Below are 16,521 nucleotides of genomic sequence, written 5' to 3' on the forward strand. Positions count from 1 at the left end.
TGATAGTAAGTTGAGATCAGTAACATCGTAACCTACAGGAGAAGGGACCCGGACATCGGTAGGGTGAGGAGAGACAGATAAGGAAGAGGGGAGAAGCCCCTACTGAATATGCATTAGGCACAGTGGCATCAGCGTAACATATTATAAAAGTTGTACCCCAGCCTGTGGGCAGGAGGCGAGCGAGATGTAGCGTTTGGGGGGTGGCCAGATAATGGCCCTGGGTGATAATGAGGAAGGTGATGGTGAGGAGGAAGAAAATGGCTAACGTTTCCAGTTGTTCCACTAGGGGCGGTGTGGGGGGATGGGCAGACGGACATTCAGTGGCATCGCTGTCCCCCGGGCTGGGCTGGAGCGTTTGGGACTCTGCTAAACGTGCTGATCAACTATTAGAAACACAGAAGGTTCCTACAGTACGAGGGCTGCGACCGGCCCCATCGGGGTCCCCAACTGAACAGCAATTTTAATAACACTGGGACAAATCTAGGGACCAGAACCTGTCAGACCTCCCAGTGATCACTGGGAATTTGTGAGTAATCAATAGAATTAACGTAGGATTCATAGCTCGGGCTGCAACGCGCAGGAATCAGGTGCTGCGTGGCCCGTGCAGGGCGGGGCTCAGGAGAGCAGCTTCACCAGCAGCAGCCCAGTCAGGCCGAGGGCAAAGGAGAATTTCCCCAGAGCCGGGCTGGCTCCACTGGTGGCGGCAGGCGTTGGTTTGGTGGAAGTGGGTGTTTTCTCCGCAGGACTGGCAGTCACCTTTGTGAACGTGAACGTGTAGCCTGCAGAAACCAGGGTGTCTCCAGTTTTAATGCCCTGTACAGACTCAGTAGCGCAGCCTTTTGCAGCAAATGGTGATTTAGCTGGAGGTGTACCTGATGGAGGAAATCAGCCTGTTATTAGGTGGGGGCAGCTCTGGTTCCTTCTCTGCCCCCAGAACCTCTGTCTCCACCATCCAGCGGTTCCCACCTCTGCCTCCCGTTCCCACCCGCCCGGTGCTCTCCCTGCTCTCGCTGTAACCAGCCACGGCAGGACGGGTGTCTGGTCCCCTCTTATCTCCCCCGTGCCCCTTTCTGCAGCTCCACAAGGCACTGAAGCTGGAGTTTGGGACCCAGCTGATCGCTGGGGGCGGCTCCTTCCCCAGCGCCCGGCACCCCCGGGGAACACGCCCGGCTCTCACCGTCCCCGGCAGCCCCAACCGCTCGGTTCAGTTATTGTACAAACACCCCAAAGCGCTGGGAGTCCTGGACACACACTGAGAACAGGAGTTTCCGCACTGAGCAATAGCTCAGCTCCACCTTAAACATAAAGGGAGTGGAGTCTAGTGGTTAGAGCAGCAGCACAGCCCAAGGCTCTGGGTGACTCTAGGGGCTTTTCTACACTACATTTGACGGTGGTATAAGTTATGTCACTCAGCGGTGTGAATAAGCCACCCCCCTGAGCAACATAAGTTTCACCAACCTGAGCACCCGTGTGCCCGGCGCTGTGTCAGTGGGGGAGCTTGCGGGGGTGGTTTTATTGTGCGGACAGCAGAGCTCTCGCCCGTCAGCACAGAGCGTCTTCACCAGATGCAGTACAATGGCGCTGCTGTAGCGCTTCTAGAGTAGACTGGCCCTAGGTTTCACCAGCCCTTTGGGGAGTTCCTGAGCCATGAGATTCCCAGGGTAGCTCCCGAGCTGCGGCCAGCAGGCGGAATTTACCTTTCTGTATCTCCCCAACAAAATCGATGCAATAGATCTCATTCCCGGTGCAAGGGGTGATTTGGCTGTCGCAGGTATTGGCATTCAGAGACAAGCAGGTTGGGCACTGCCGCCCGTTCGTGGTGATGTTCTCCTTGGGCACTGAGAACCGAGAGAGACACACGGTTACAAAGTGGGTTAAAATTCTTTTATATCATGTTGTGCGCCCATTGCCCTGCATTGCCCATGCATACGAAGGCCCCACCCCCAGCCCGACAGCATCGCTCCGTCCGTCTGTCACACGGCAACCTCTGACCCCCGCAGCCGATCGGTTCCAGAATTTTCGGTCATTTTCTAGGCACCCAGGGCCAGAACCCTGCTGTCTTTTGGAGAAATTGGAAACACCAATACCCCACCCCCGCCACCGACAGCTGATCAGCCCAGCCACCTCTTCGATTGTCTCAGATCAAACCCCTGGTCGATGGCCCCACTGACACCCCATCTCCGCTCTGCCCAGCGTCCCCGGGGGTGTAACATGGTGACACCTGCAATGACTGATCTCCCAGACAGAGAGAAGGAGGAGGGTGGGGGGGGGAGGGGAGATGAAGACGGCATATACACAGACCCTGGAATGTGTGTGGGGGGGTAGAATGGGGGACGAGGGGCATAGGGAATGCACTGAAACCTTGGCAAGGTGGGGGAAATTGCAATAAAACGTGGTCTGCAATGAATTCCCAGACTTTATTAGATAATCTGTGCCCGGCTGTGTTATTTTCCTAACCGATATCTGGGTGGTTGAAATCCCCCGTCACCACCACGTCCTGGGCTTTGCATGATTTTGTGAGTTGTTTAAAAAAAGCCTCATTCACCTCTTCTTCCTGTTTAGCTGGTCTGTAGCCGACCCCACCATGGCGCCTCCCCCGCTGGGTTTTACCCCTTTTATCCCTACCTGGAGATTTTCAATGAGTTTGTCTCCTATTCCCATCTCAGCCTCAGAGCAGGTGCAGACACCTTTGCTATCCAAGGCAACCCCTCCTCCCTTTGTCCCTGCCCGCCCGGAGCAAGCTGTGCCCCTCGGGGCCGATATCCCAGCCACACGTGTTCTCCCCCCAAGAGCCCCCAGTGAGTTTAAAGGTGGAGCCTGACAGGTTCAGGGAGGTTTAGATTTGAAACCATCCCGGCTGCTGCCCCCTCTCTCGCATGCAGCCCTCGCCCGTCTGATTTCACATGGGCCCCGACTGTTCAACCCCCTGATTTGGAGACCCGCCAGTGACAGGCATTTCAATGGCGACAGAAATGACATTCGAGTGAATGGACGTTGGGGGCAGTAAAGGGGAGAAATAGGAACAAATACAGTTGTGCCAGGGGCTTGTCCACGTGAACCATTTGACTCTGGCAATGGGTTGGGGGGTGTAAGAGTCCGCTGGGCTCTGAATCTACCCTGCGCCAGCCTGCCACAGCCTAGCTGTCCCTGTGCACCCTGCTGACACGCGTGAACCATTCGTTAATGTGCTTTGAGCTAATCCCCTTCCAAAGCACCCGAACGGTCACGTGCATCAGCAGGGAGCATGCAGAGAGCTAGATTCACACCCCAGCTCAGCGCCATCTAACTGTTCCTGTGGACAAGCCATGAAACAGGGACGGTAAAAACAGACCCCTACGTACCTTCCAGTAGAGCCGAGTTACAGTTATCTGCGTCGTTGCATCGTGTGGTGTTGATCCTCAGATACTTGCCTTTCCCACCAGTAAAAGTGATGGGGACTTTTATGCCACTAGTATAATCACTTAGACAGTCTTTGGAGAAGAGAGTGGTCTTTGTCCCATCTACCTTAAAGAAAGAAAACAATGAACAGAACTGAGAGGCCGGGAGGGGAACCTCGAGGAGGAGCAGGGAAGTTATTTGACCTCCGAGTTTGGCTCTGGGGCAACCCTGCTGGGAGCCTGTGACCTGTTCTGAGCCCCACTGTTAAGGAAGGACGTTGGTCAGTTGGGGAGGGGTCAGAGAAGAGCCGCGAGGACGATTAAAGGGCTAGAAAACCTGCCTTCGCGCGAGAGATGCCAGGAGCTCGATCCATGGAGCTGAACACAGCTCAGGGGTGACGTGATCCTACCCGGGGAACAAACATTTACTGACGGGCTCCTCAGTCGGCCGGCGGACAGTCGGACGCCATCCAAATAATAATAAATAATAATTAATGGAGATATCCCATCTCCTAGAACTGGAAGGGACCTTGAAAGGTCATTGAGTCCAGCCCCCTGCCTTCACTAGCAGGACCAAGTACTGATTTTGCCCCAGATCCCCAAGTGGCCCCCTCAAGGATTGAACTCACAACCCTGGGTTTAGCAGGCCAATGCTCAAACCACTGAGCTATCCCTCCCCCCCGAAGATATCCCATCCAGCGGCTGGGAGCTGGAGCCGGACAGACTCAGACTGGGAATAAGGGGAACGTTTTTCACAGGGAGGGTCATTAACCACTGGGACAATCTCCCAGGGGCCGTGGTGGATTCTCCATCAGGGACAATGTGTAAAGCCAGACGGGAGGTGTCTCTCCCAGCTTTGCCCTAGGGGTGATCTGGGGCAGGTCTCTGGTCTGTGCCAAGAGGATCACAACAGTCCCTGTGGCCCGGTGGCAGTGTCTGCACTGCCGAGTGAACCCGGGTTAGCCACGCCCTGGGGTGAGCGTCCGCACTGCGACGCCTCCTGGGGGTTAGACCCACCCGGACACCGCCAGGCCGGTGCTGCACTAACCCCGGGGCAGCACTAGGCCTTTGGGGACATGTCCCAGGGCTCCTAGCGCTGCCCTGAGCTGGGCCGTTCTCTGCCGTGAGTCTCTGTGACGGGGTCTCTGCTGAGAGCCGGGTAGAGCCGGAACCGGCTGCAGGGACTGTGGGGTTTAAAACATCACCAAGGGGTATAAACCAGCAGGTGATTTCTGGTGCAGAAGAAGGGGATAGGCAGAAGGGCAGGAAAACACGGCCCCAAAGGAATTATGGGAAGGCATTGGAGGACTATTGGCATCTGTGTGAAGTAATGCAGGTCATAGCCAGGGACACCATATCAGATTTTGGTGGTGAGGGGCAATTTTAACCATGATTCCATGATTAACCAGTTTTAACCATGATTGCTTCAGACAGGGTATTGGGAGCAAGGTGACAGTGTACAAGGGATCTCAAAGCCAATTTCCTGTTTTGAACACGATTCAGAACGGGCATTTCTACCAAAGCAGCTTCACTTGTTGCAGCACAGCCGTCCATTGTGGGGATGAAAATGTAGTGAATGAAATTCAATAAATAAAGCTCAAGGGGTGAAATCCTGACCCCACTGAAGTCAATGGGAGATTTGCAACTGAATCAGGGCAGGATTTCAAACCGCCGTGTCTTCCAGTCACTACGTAAGACACCGTAACGTTGCCTGAATAAATCAAGCATCGAGCCCAGACTGAGTGTTCTGTGCCGGGTGAATGTGCTTTGTTGATGGACTGTTTGGGGTTGGCCTTAGCGATGAGGATGGTGACAGACTGAGGGTTAGGGTGTGCTTGGGGTGACAGCAATATCACCTACCCAGTGTATTTTCTTCTGCCACCGTAATGCAGCCACCTGTAGTCTTGTCTACTGAGCACGTCTGTGTAGCAGCCTGGCAGGACTCTGCTGTGCCGGAGCACACCTTGCATGCCACGTTCACCGCTGGAGAAAGAAGAAGGAGTGTTTCCTTGTTACTGTGGCATGACAGTGTGACTCTGACCTTAGCCCCAGTCCTCACCCTCTGCTCCAAACAAGCCAAGGGGTTAACGGACCTGATTTCCTCCCGGACACTCAGTAATTGAACACTTTCAGCCCCTGGGCCAGCGGTACCCGGGGGTCAGACTGGGGATGGGTGAAGGGGATGATGCTCTTCCCAAGCTCCGCCCACAAAATAAGCTCCGCCCACCCCAGATGTGGCTCCCGTTGTGCAGGTATTCACAGTACAGGAGAGTCGCTCGCTTCGCAGTGTGCATTGGCTGAGTCCATTGCACGGCCCGGGGCTCCTGGCAGCCCCCCATGGCCCTCACAGACTCCTTGGGTGCCCTCTCACCTGCCCTATTGCAGGGATGCCAGGCTAGCCCCCTACTCAAGCCAGGGGCTCTGTATGCCCCCATTCCCCATACCAGGGTCCCCCCATATACTTCCCCATGCCAGGGCCACTGTGTGCCTCCCATTTCCCTCCCCCCCATCATCCTTCTTTCTGTCTGGGAGATCAGCTGCTCAGGGTGTAACATGTTAAGCTCCGTGGGAACGCTGGGCAGCGCTGGACTGGGCAGGGTTGATGGGTTGGAAGATGTCAGTGGCCCCATCAACTGGTTCTTTTATCTACACACAGTCACAGAGGTGGTTGAAAGTGTGGCTGGGCTGGCCAGACGCCAACTGCTCTGTGTGTCCCCGATTTCCCCTTTTGGTTTTCTGGTTTCACCCCAAATCAATAGGGTTCTGCCTGTGATGCCTGAAACTTTGGGAATTGATCGGACGCAGGGGTCCTTTAAATCGCCGCTGGAGCCCCGGGCAGCGCAGGCCAGGCAGCATGGATGGAAATGGCTGGGGGATGCTGACACCTCCAGCCCCGCCCCTTCTGCCCGAGGCCCCGTCCCTTCTGGGGACTGGAGCTGGCCCCTGTACCGGTAAGCGTTGAATGTTACTTTCACCCCTGATCGGATGCAGCATTCAGACGTTATTGTGTTGCTCAGAAGCAGAGAAATGCCATTGAGGTGAGTGCAGCCAGGTTCTCTGGGCTGCCAGCCGGCCAGTGGAGGGGTCTGACAGAAAGGTTTGGGGCGCAGAAGCCAGCTGTCTTGGCCCATAGCCGTGTGGGGATTGATCCCCATTGGGAAGTCTCTCCACTGGACTGGTCCCCCAGCTTTACAGCCCAATTACATGGGCCTGAACTTAAGTTAAAGCCAACTTTACACACATCCCTCTGGATCAGCCCAGCCATTCGCAATCTGTGGGGAATGGGAAGGATGGAAATTGCCAGGCAAAAAACGGTGTTAAGCAGAACAAAAGGATGTTCATTGTCCCATGTTCCCCAAATTACCATTGAAACAAGTGACATTAACCACAGCACATGGACACGCACAGACCTCTTGGGGACCTGGAAGTGAATCTCGGCCCTTCAGTCCTTATGTACAGCGCCCTGCACACAAGCTGCGTAAGTGCAGCAGCTTCTTTTGGAGTGTCTAAGATTTTCAGGCTCTGATGCTGATCTAGTCTGAGCTCCTGCATCGCCCAAGCAAGAGAACCTCGCCCAGCCCTTCCTCCAGGCAGCCCATATCTGATGGCTGAGCTAGAGCCAGTCTTTCAGAAGGACCTGCAAGGGATGGAGAATCCACCCCCTCCTCTTGAGAAGCTGCTGCCAGGGTTAATTCCACCTTGGATTGGCCTAAATTCAACTCCCAGCCATTGGATCTCATTCTGCCTCTGTTTGCTCGGTTGGAGAGCCCTCTGCTACCGGAAATGGTAGACCTGATTCCCGGTTCACTCAGTCCCCAAGCAGTGTCATTTACTGCTATATTGAGTCCCCTTTATGCTGCCAAAGCAGTGCCGAGGGGCCTTCGTGGAAATAAGAATTCAGGCCTGTATCCAGTAATGGTGTCCCTCAGGCCTGGTCTACACTAAACAGGTTGTTATAGCTACGGCGCTCGGGGTGGCAGGGAGCGGGGGAGGGAGATCCACACCCTGAGCACTGCAGCGAGGCCGACCTAACTCCTGGAGTAGACGCAGGTCGACGAGTGAATGCTTCCCTCGGCCTGGCTACTGGCTCAGGGAGGGGAGTTCCCACAGGGATGGAAAAACCCCATCCATTGGGAAAGGCGGCGTCTTCACTCCGGGGCTCTGCCGGCCCAGCTACAGCGCTGTGGGTAAACTGCTTCAATAGCCGTAGTGTAGACAGGGCCCTGTACCCCACACAGAGCTCATCCCCCTCCCTGCACATGCTGGATGTTCCCCTGACTGGGGATCCGTGGGGTATAAAGTATCCAAGTCCAGGGGGGTTACATGGCCACAGCAGCGGATGACTCACCTTGTGCACTCGTTGTAGCTAGGAGAGCAGGGAGAAGGCAGAGGATGAAGGAAACCATCCTGGTGCTGGGAGGCGCACGGGGCTGGGCTCGGGGCTGAACGGAGCTTCTCACGGCGGACACAGCGAGCTCTGCCGGGGGGGAGGAGGAGAGAGTCAAGACTGAAATGAGGATGGAAAGGGAATTAGAGCTGAGATTCGGGGGGGGGGGGCACCAGGCAACAGAGCTGCACAAATAACCAATTCTGTGCTTCACTGGCAGTTCCAAAAGACTGGGGGGGAAATCGTTTTGGGTTGGCTCAAAATTCTCGTTAAACTGAAAAGCCGAATGAAAAAAAATTTTGGTTCATTTTCCAGTGTTTTAAAACATTTGTAAATTGGTTTTAAAATAAAAATTGACGTCAACTTTGAAATTAATTGAAAAAAATTGAAATGTTTCATTCTGGAAGTGTCGAGACAGAATATTTCCATTTTTCAGGATTTTTTTTTCTAGAATTTTTTCCTGCTGAAGCAATGCAGCAAAATCAACACAAATTTATAAAATGTTTCCATCACCCTGAAGCTGCATTTTTTAGCAGAGAAAAGTTTTGCTTAGAGAATTTCTCCCAGCTCCCCCATGCCCCAGACATGCCGAGCAGTAGCAGTGCGGGGGCTCCGGGACATCCGGAGATGGGCGCTCCGTAGGGCAATCCCTGTAATAGTCATTGCTCCGGACGGAATCATGGTGACAAGCAAAGCAGAGACGTCAAATGCAGCCAGTGAAAGTCACGGGGACACGACCTGCCCCTGCCTCACGTCTTCTTACACGAAATAGATTGAATGTAGAAGGAAACAGTTAAAAAGCAAGTCAGCCTATAGCCTGTGTACGTATTGCCAGACGGCCAGGGCCCTAGCCAGCCTATGGGTCCATTGACTTCAACAGTTACCCTGGTGTACACTGGCTTGGGATCCGGCCCCATTGACTCCAATGGAGCTACAGCTGATTGACACCAGCTGGGAATCGGGCCCAGGTTTCACTCCCTCGTCCATATTTGCTCCAGGTCTGCACCATCCCTTCTGACATGGGGCGACCGGCGCTGCCTGTGGGGCGCCATGGTCAGAGCATCCTGCTCATCTGCAGAGGGGCACTACAGTGTTTTCCACATTATCTCCACCCCCTTGGGCAGCCCAACGGCTTCTTCACTTTTCTCTTCTAGTATAGAGCTTTGAGGCCTCCGCTTTTAAGCTTTTGCCATCACACAAAATTCCCATGAATTCCCGCTCTGTTTTCTAGAGACACAAGGTGGGGGAAGAGACGAGCTTCCGAGCGACACAGAGCTCTTCTGCGTCAGCGGAGCTCGAGAGCTTGTCTCTCCCCAGCAGAATCTTGTCCAATAAAAGCTTTTCCCTCACCCACCTTGTCTCTCTAATATCCTGGGACCCACATGGCTACAACAACGCTGCAAACTCCTCTGTTCTGGCTGTTGTCCTGTTTCTGCTCCATGACAGTCCATTGCCTCCCACCCCAGGGCTGCTTCGATTCCTTACTGCCCTACAGCAAGGGAGTTTGCTGAAGGCTTTTTGACAGTCCAAATCAATTATGTCGACTGGTTCTTCTCTGCTCCCTAAACCTGGGATGTTCAAAGCAGCTGAGGAGAGTCCGAGGCCCGACTCCCAGTGAGTTTCAGCTGACGCTGGCCCCCTCGCTGCCAGTTTTGCCTTTGAAAATCTCCCTATTTCGCTCACACACCATTCCATGAGTGGGGCTTCTTTTCCTTTGCACAAACCGAGCTGCTTTACCCCTGCTCTATCATCATCATGGGGTTTTACAATGGGAGCTTGCACTTGAAATATATCTCCATCCTTTACTCGCTTTGCAGCAGATCGTGAAAGATTACAAACCATAATTTAACACAGCATTAAAAACTCTTACCTTCAGCTGCACAACGGTTCCGTTCACCTCCAAGTTCTCTCTAAAGTCAGAGATTCACTAGCCTGTCTAGCACGACCCCTTTCCTCTATATATAGTCCAAAGACAGAATTGGATTATTCCAGAAATTGGGAGTAAAAGTGAATGATTTACTGAAATGTAACATATTATACGAAACTCGTGCCTGGGCACTCCCTCTTTAAACACAATTCAGATTGACTCTTTCTCAACCCATTGTGTTTTATAGAAGTTGTCCCATACAGTCTGCTGGTTCATGCAATAGAGATAAGAGGTGCGACTTTTTGCACGTTAGAGGTGTTTAGCCAGATCCTGAGGTGCTGTAGATCATAAAGCGATGCCAAATTCACAGCAAATGGGGGTCAGGCCCTATTAACTCCAGTGGGGCTAGGGCCAATTGACACAGTGGGGGATCTGGTTCCATTGACTTCAATGGAGCAATGGCCAATTGACACCAAATGGGGGTCTGGTGAGACTGTCATAACAAAACTAAGGATGGCTATGCAGTTGCTCCATTACGACAGCTCCCCTCCCATTCCCAGAACAGGTTGCTAACTTCCTTGTCGTTAACTTGTGTAAATATTCATTGGGTGACAGATTTTCTTACCCGCCACATATTAAGGGTGTTGTGCCAAGCTGGGTCTCACGAACATGATGTCACACCCAGCTGGGGGAAGTTAGTTATAGAATAACTGAGCGGAGAAAAGCGTCTCGGCCTTCGTCGCACTTCAGGCCAGTTTTGCTCCCTGAGGTTGTCGAGATGGGTAGGGGGCTTCCAGACGGAATCCAGGAGTTAGGGTCTCCAGGAAGCACAGAGAGAGAGGGTGGTTGGACATTGACGGATGAACAGTGTGATGGAAAAGCTGGGGATTATTTATATCAATGTATTAATGCAAGGCTCAGATTCAACTGGTAGGTGCATCTCTGAAGTTGCAGCCTTGTTCTCTAGAATCTCACTGTCATTGAACACACAAGAGTAAGGCCGGATCTACATCAGAAACTTTTGCCAGCATAGCTAAGCTGGAGGGCGCGTGATATCCTGTGACATCACTATGCTGGCTAAAGCCCTAACATAGGGGCAGTTATGCCGACCGAAAACCCCTTTTGCCCGTAGAGCTTATTTCTGTCTCCTACTGATGCTGTCCCACGGTGTCTAACTGAAATATTCATTGGAACAAGAGCTTTAGTCTCCCACCTCCCAGGTCCAGTCCTTCTCTCTCTTGTGCTCTTGTTCTCTCTGGCTCAATAAATAGGGGGAATTTCACGTAAGAGCAGGGAGGTTATTTCCCTCTGGAGTTGGCCTTGGTGGAACTGCTGCTGGGATCCTTTGTCCAGTTCTGGGGACAACAATTCGCAAGGGATGTTGATCAATTGCAGAGAAGAGCCATGAGTAGTAAAAGGATCTACTGTCAATCAAACTTTGACTCCACCCTATGGCCACTAAGGCCCCTCCCACCTCTCACCATAAGGCCCACCCTGTGGGATAATACTTCCGGGGTCAAGATTGACATATGACCAGAAGCAAGGGGTGGCATGTGACCCCTCTAAGAACTCTAAGAACCTCTAACAACTTAAGTGCAAGAGTGTAATAAGAAAAGCCAAAGAGGAGTTTGAAGAACGGCTAGCTAAAAACTCCAAAGGTAATAACAAAATGTTTTTTAAGTACATCAGAAGCAGGAAGCCTGCTAAACAACCAGTGGGGCCCCTTGACGATGAAAATACAAAAGGAGCGCCTAAAGATGATAAAGTCATTGCGGAGAAACTAAATGGATTCTTTGCTTCAGTCTTCACGGCTGAGGATGTTAGGGAGATTCCCAAACCTGAGCTGGCTTTTGTAGGTGACAAATCTGAGGAACTGTCACAGATTGAAGTATCACTAGAGGAGGTTTTGGAATTAATTGATAAACTCAACATTAACAAGTCACCGGGACCAGATGGCATTCACCCAAGAGTTCTGAAAGAACTCAAATGTGAAGTTGCGGAACTATTAACTAAGGTTTGTAACCTGTCCTTTAAATCGGCTTCGGTACCCAATGACTGGAAGTTAGCTAATGTAACGCCAATATTTAAAAAGGGCTCTAGGGGTGATCCCGGCAATTACAGACCGGTAAGTCTAACGTCGGTACCGGGCAAATTAGTTGAAACAATAGTAAAGAACAAAATTGTCAGACACATAGAAAAACATAAACTCTTGAGCAATAGTCAAAATGGTTTCTGTAAAGGGAAATCGTGTCTTACTAATCTATTAGAGTTCTTTGAAGGGGTCAACAAACATGTGGACAAGGGGGATCCGGTGGACATAGTGTACTTAGATTTCCAGAAAGCCTTTGACAAGGTCCCTCACCAAAGGCTCTTACATAAATTAAGCTGTCATGGGATAAAAGGGAAGGTCCTTTCATGGATTGAGAACTGGTTAAAGGACAGGGAACAAAGGGTAGGAATTAATGGTAAATTCTCAGAATGGAGAGGGGTAACTAGTGGTGTTCCCCAAGGGTCAGTCCTAGGACCTATCCTATTCAATTTATTCATAAATGATCTGGAGAAAGGGGTAAACAGTGAGGTGGCAAAGTTTGCAGATGATACTAAACTACTCAAGATAGTTAAGACCAAAGCAGATTGTGAAGAAATTCAAAAAGATCTCACAAAACTAAGTGATTGGGCAGCAAAATGGCAAATGAAATTTAATGTGGATAAATGTAAAGTAATGCACATTGGAAAAAATAACCCCAACTATACATACAACATGATGGGGGCTAATTTAGCTACAACGAGTCAGGAAAAAGATCTTGGCGTCATCGTGGATAGTTCTCTAAAGATGTCCACGCAGTGTGCAGAGGCGGTCAAAAAAGCAAACAGGATGTTAGGAATCATTAAAAAGGGGATAGAGAATAAGACTGAGAATATATTATTGCCCTTATATAAATCCATGATTCGCCCACATCTCGAATACTGTGTACAGATGTGGTCTCCTCACCTCAAAAAAGATATTCTAGCACTAGAAAAGGTTCAGAAAAGAGCAACTAAAATGATTAAGGGTTTAGAGAGGGTCCCATATGAGGAAAGATTAAAGAGGCTAGGACTCTTCAGTTTGGAAAAGAGAAGACTAAGGGGGGACATGATAGAGGTATATAAAATCATGAGTGATGTTGAGAAAGTGGATAAGGAAAAGTTATTTACTTATTCCCATAATACAAGAACTAGGGGTCACCAAATGAAATTAATAGGCAGCAGGTTTAAAACAAATAAAAGGAAGTTCTTCTTCACGCAGCGCACAGTCAACTTGTGGAACTCCTTACCTGAGGAGGTTGTGAAGGCTAGGACTATAACAATGTTTAAAAGGGGACTGGATAAATTCATGGTGGCTAAGTCCATAAATGGCTATTAGCCAGGATGGGTAAGAATGGTGTCCCTAGCCTCTGTTCGTCAGAGGATGGAGATGGATGGCAGGAGAGAGATCACTTGATCATTGCCTGTTAGGTTCACTCCCTCTGGGGCACCTGGCATTGGCCACTGTCGGTAGACAGATACTGGGCTAGATGGACCTTTGGTCTGACCCAGTACGGCCTTTCTTATGTTCTTATGTTCTTATGTTCTGCTGCCCACTACCAATCGCGGTGGGTTTCAGCTCCATGGGACCAATCCAAGAACTCCTCCCACCGCCCTCTACCAATCAGCGAGGGTTTCACCCCCTTAGGCCTTCCCTGAATGAAAATGTCTACCAATCTGTATAGGTATAGCACAAGGGTCTGGGCTGGAACCCCCCAATCTCTGGAGCACAATGGTTGGCCAGCTGGCAGCACCAACCCAGAAGTCCCAACACTGCATGGAAGAGGCCTTCTCATTTCAAGAACATGAGGGTTTTTTCAGAAATTGTGGAAACGCTGAGAGGAAACATGGACTCCTTCACCACTCCAGTGAGAATTTAGGAATTTGTTGTAGTTCCCAGGGAGTTCGCCTGCCTGCAGAGAAAGCCCTACATCAGCAACAGTTGTGAGGTGGAGGGAGCAGGCGAGGGGAGCCCTGTGGCCCAGCCATTGATGGATTTGGCAGAACCCAACCCCATGACCCAAGTGCTCATGAGGCAGACCGATGAGCATGATGGCCTCCTGTTATCTGCCCTATGGAGAAAAGTGACTGCAGCTCATGGGAGTCGCCGGTGACGAGGTGAACAGAGCTCTCACTCATTTCAGCTGTTAGTGGGGGAGCTAATGCACACTGCACAATCTCCTGCATTACCGACACTGTCCCAAACCAGGTCTAATGATTAGACTTGATTATCAGTTACCTCAGTTCTGGGCAGTGCTTCTGTATCATGATGCTAACTTTTCCCAACCTAGCACTAAAAATTTCCCAAATGTGGTGAAAAATTCCCAGATAAATTTTTTTACAGTGTTTCTATACCCTGGGAAATTTCCCAAAACCTGGGAATTTGTGAGTAAAATGTTTCAACTTGGGAATTTTCATTCAAACATTTTACTCAAAAATTCTCCAATTTTGGAAAACTTCCCAGAATATAGAAGCACTGGTCCTGGGGTATGTAACAAGACTCCCAATTAAGTACTAATCAGCTCTGTTATCTTATAGGAGAAAAGAAAGGGGGTCAAAGCATGCCTTGGACCAGGCCCACCTAGTACACATACCTTCCACCACCTTCACGTAACTCACTGGGCTTTGGCACCCATGTCCCCTGCCTAGCAAGTGCCATTTAGTTGAGGATGAGTCCCTCAATCGGGATATGCCAAGCACAGTTCTGATGCCCTCGATTCACATAACAAGGATAACAACTCTTTAGTGCCCATGCCCCAATAACAAGGAGACTGGGGATCCCACACCAGCCAAGAGTGACCATTTGGGCAAGCAATCCCATCATGCCGAGCACCTAGGCAGGGTGGGTGTGCCCATGCAAACGAGATGAACTCCCCAAGTCCTCTTCCCCAACTTGTCACTAGATGTCAGGGGAGAGCTCACTCAAACCCTGTTTGCAGATTATATTAAACAACACGCTGCTGTAGCTTTGTTGCAAGATTGTAAAAGGGGACGGAACTGAACTCACCAGGGGAGCCAAGGTGGGCCTGGTGAATTACCCAATGGCCTCTCTTTTCAGGCAGTTGGATGTCATGCTGGGAGACCACCTTCTAAGCCAAAGCAACAACTGTTATCTTTACAGGGTCTTTATAGAATCAGTGCTCAATTAAAGCGACGACACCCTCGCCACACAATTTTCCGCTGGCCTGTTTTACAAAGACATTGTCAGTGCAACACAGAGCAACAGAGCTGGGTGGCGAGAATTGAGGGTTTGTGAGGTGGGCAAATCCGATTACAAGACCCCTGCTCTGTCGCCTGCAGCTATCACTGCGTGTTTTCCTTACATCACCATAGCAAGGGCTTATCTTTTGACCAGATTTAAAAATTGTATTGTAACAACTTAGTGAAAAATGACCAGATGGTGATGAATTTTGTAAAATATAAAAGATGTTAAAACACGAGTGTGTCTAAGCTCACTTAAAATGCATTTCAACAAGCCCAGATGTGGGTCTCTTGCTATGACTTTCAGAACCATGTTTCTCAAGAAAGCACCCTAAGTGAGGGTTTCAAGACAACCGATGTCTGGTGGGGGATTTCTTTGTTTTTTTACAACAACCAATTCAGAGAAAGTACACATAGATATTTAATTTTTTAAAAAATATATAGAAGTGTTTTATTTAAAGCAAGTATCAGAGGGGTAGCTGTGTTAGTCTGGATCTGTAAAAAGCAACAGAGAGTCCTGTGGCACCTTTAAGACTAACAGATGTATTGGAGCATAAGCTTTCGTGGGTGAATGCCCACTTCGTCAGACGCATGAGTGGGTATTCACCCACGAAAGCTTATGCTCCAATACATCTGTTAGTCTTAAAGGTGCCACAGGACTCTCTGTTGCTTATTTAAAGCAAAACATTACCATTTTAAAATTGCTTTTTTAAAGCATGAAAAACATTACACACTGAGCCATTTGGGTCTTTTAGCCAATTTTTTAGGAGGCAAAAAAAGGGGGGGGAGGGTGGTAGTGGTGTTTTTTGACCAACCCTGGTGTCGATGGTCGAGGCCTTCAAGCATTCCAAAAGATCTCTGCTGGCCACATTGCCCATGACAGAAGATGGGACATTCAGCTCTGCCATGTCGTTCATAAACACATCCCATTCTTTAGGTGCGCATCTGCTAGGAACTGCGTGCGTCTGGGTGACACCGGGGCCGAGCACGGCAAGCGGCTGGGGAGAGCCTGGGGGCCTGGGCAGAGACGTCACCTGTCATGAGGCCTGGTAGGCCGGGCTCACAGGGGGACGTAACTCCAATGGAGGGGCTGACACTGGGGAGAAGGGTCCTCCCCTCTAGCGCCTGAGGGCACCACCAGAGCAGGATCTGACCCATGGTGTCACCGCAGCACAGCCGGGGCCTGGGACAGCTGAGAGACAGATATTGACCTTGTCTCACATCCCAGAGACAGCTGTGTGTGCTGTCCTGGCCCACAGGGTGGGGCCCTTGTTCCTTTAACCTCCGGCTGCAGAGAGAGCATGGAGTGGGGACGCTCGAGCCGCTAGCTCAAGTGGCCATGATGAGACTGGGGGTGCAGCCCCCCCCCACGGATCCTGGGCCCAGCCTTGTGGGGGTTATGAGGACTCTGCCGTGCAGGAGGGAGGAAGGGGAGCCCTCGGGGGCGGCCGGCCTCTGGGTGAAGGGAATGGAAATGAGGACTCAGATCCTGTCACCATCCGATACCACCGGGGCAGTGCAGAAACCAGGAACGTTCCCCACAAGAACAGGACCATCCCCTGCTTACATAGACCTGGCCTCAGAGTGCCTCTGCTGTATCGGGGGGAGGGAGGTGGGGGCCACCT

General features: G+C 50.9%; 1 protein-coding gene across 1 annotated transcript; it reads right to left on the bottom strand.

The window, feature by feature from the left end:
* Positions 1-615: 615 nt before the first annotated feature.
* LOC135892256 (phospholipase A2 inhibitor and Ly6/PLAUR domain-containing protein-like) lies at positions 616-15,804 on the bottom strand. Its single transcript, XM_065419957.1, has 4 exons — positions 15,712-15,804; positions 3,342-3,504; positions 1,698-1,838; positions 616-872 (listed from the first exon to the last, which is right to left on the bottom strand). The coding sequence occupies exons 1-4, from the start codon at positions 15,802-15,804 to the stop codon at positions 616-618; spliced, it is 654 nt and encodes a 217-aa protein (XP_065276029.1).
* Between the last annotated feature and the right edge of the window lie 717 nt (positions 15,805-16,521).

The sequence above is a fragment of the Emys orbicularis genome, chromosome 20 (genome assembly GCF_028017835.1).
Source record: "Emys orbicularis isolate rEmyOrb1 chromosome 20, rEmyOrb1.hap1, whole genome shotgun sequence".
Taxonomy (NCBI): domain Eukaryota; kingdom Metazoa; phylum Chordata; order Testudines; family Emydidae; genus Emys; species Emys orbicularis.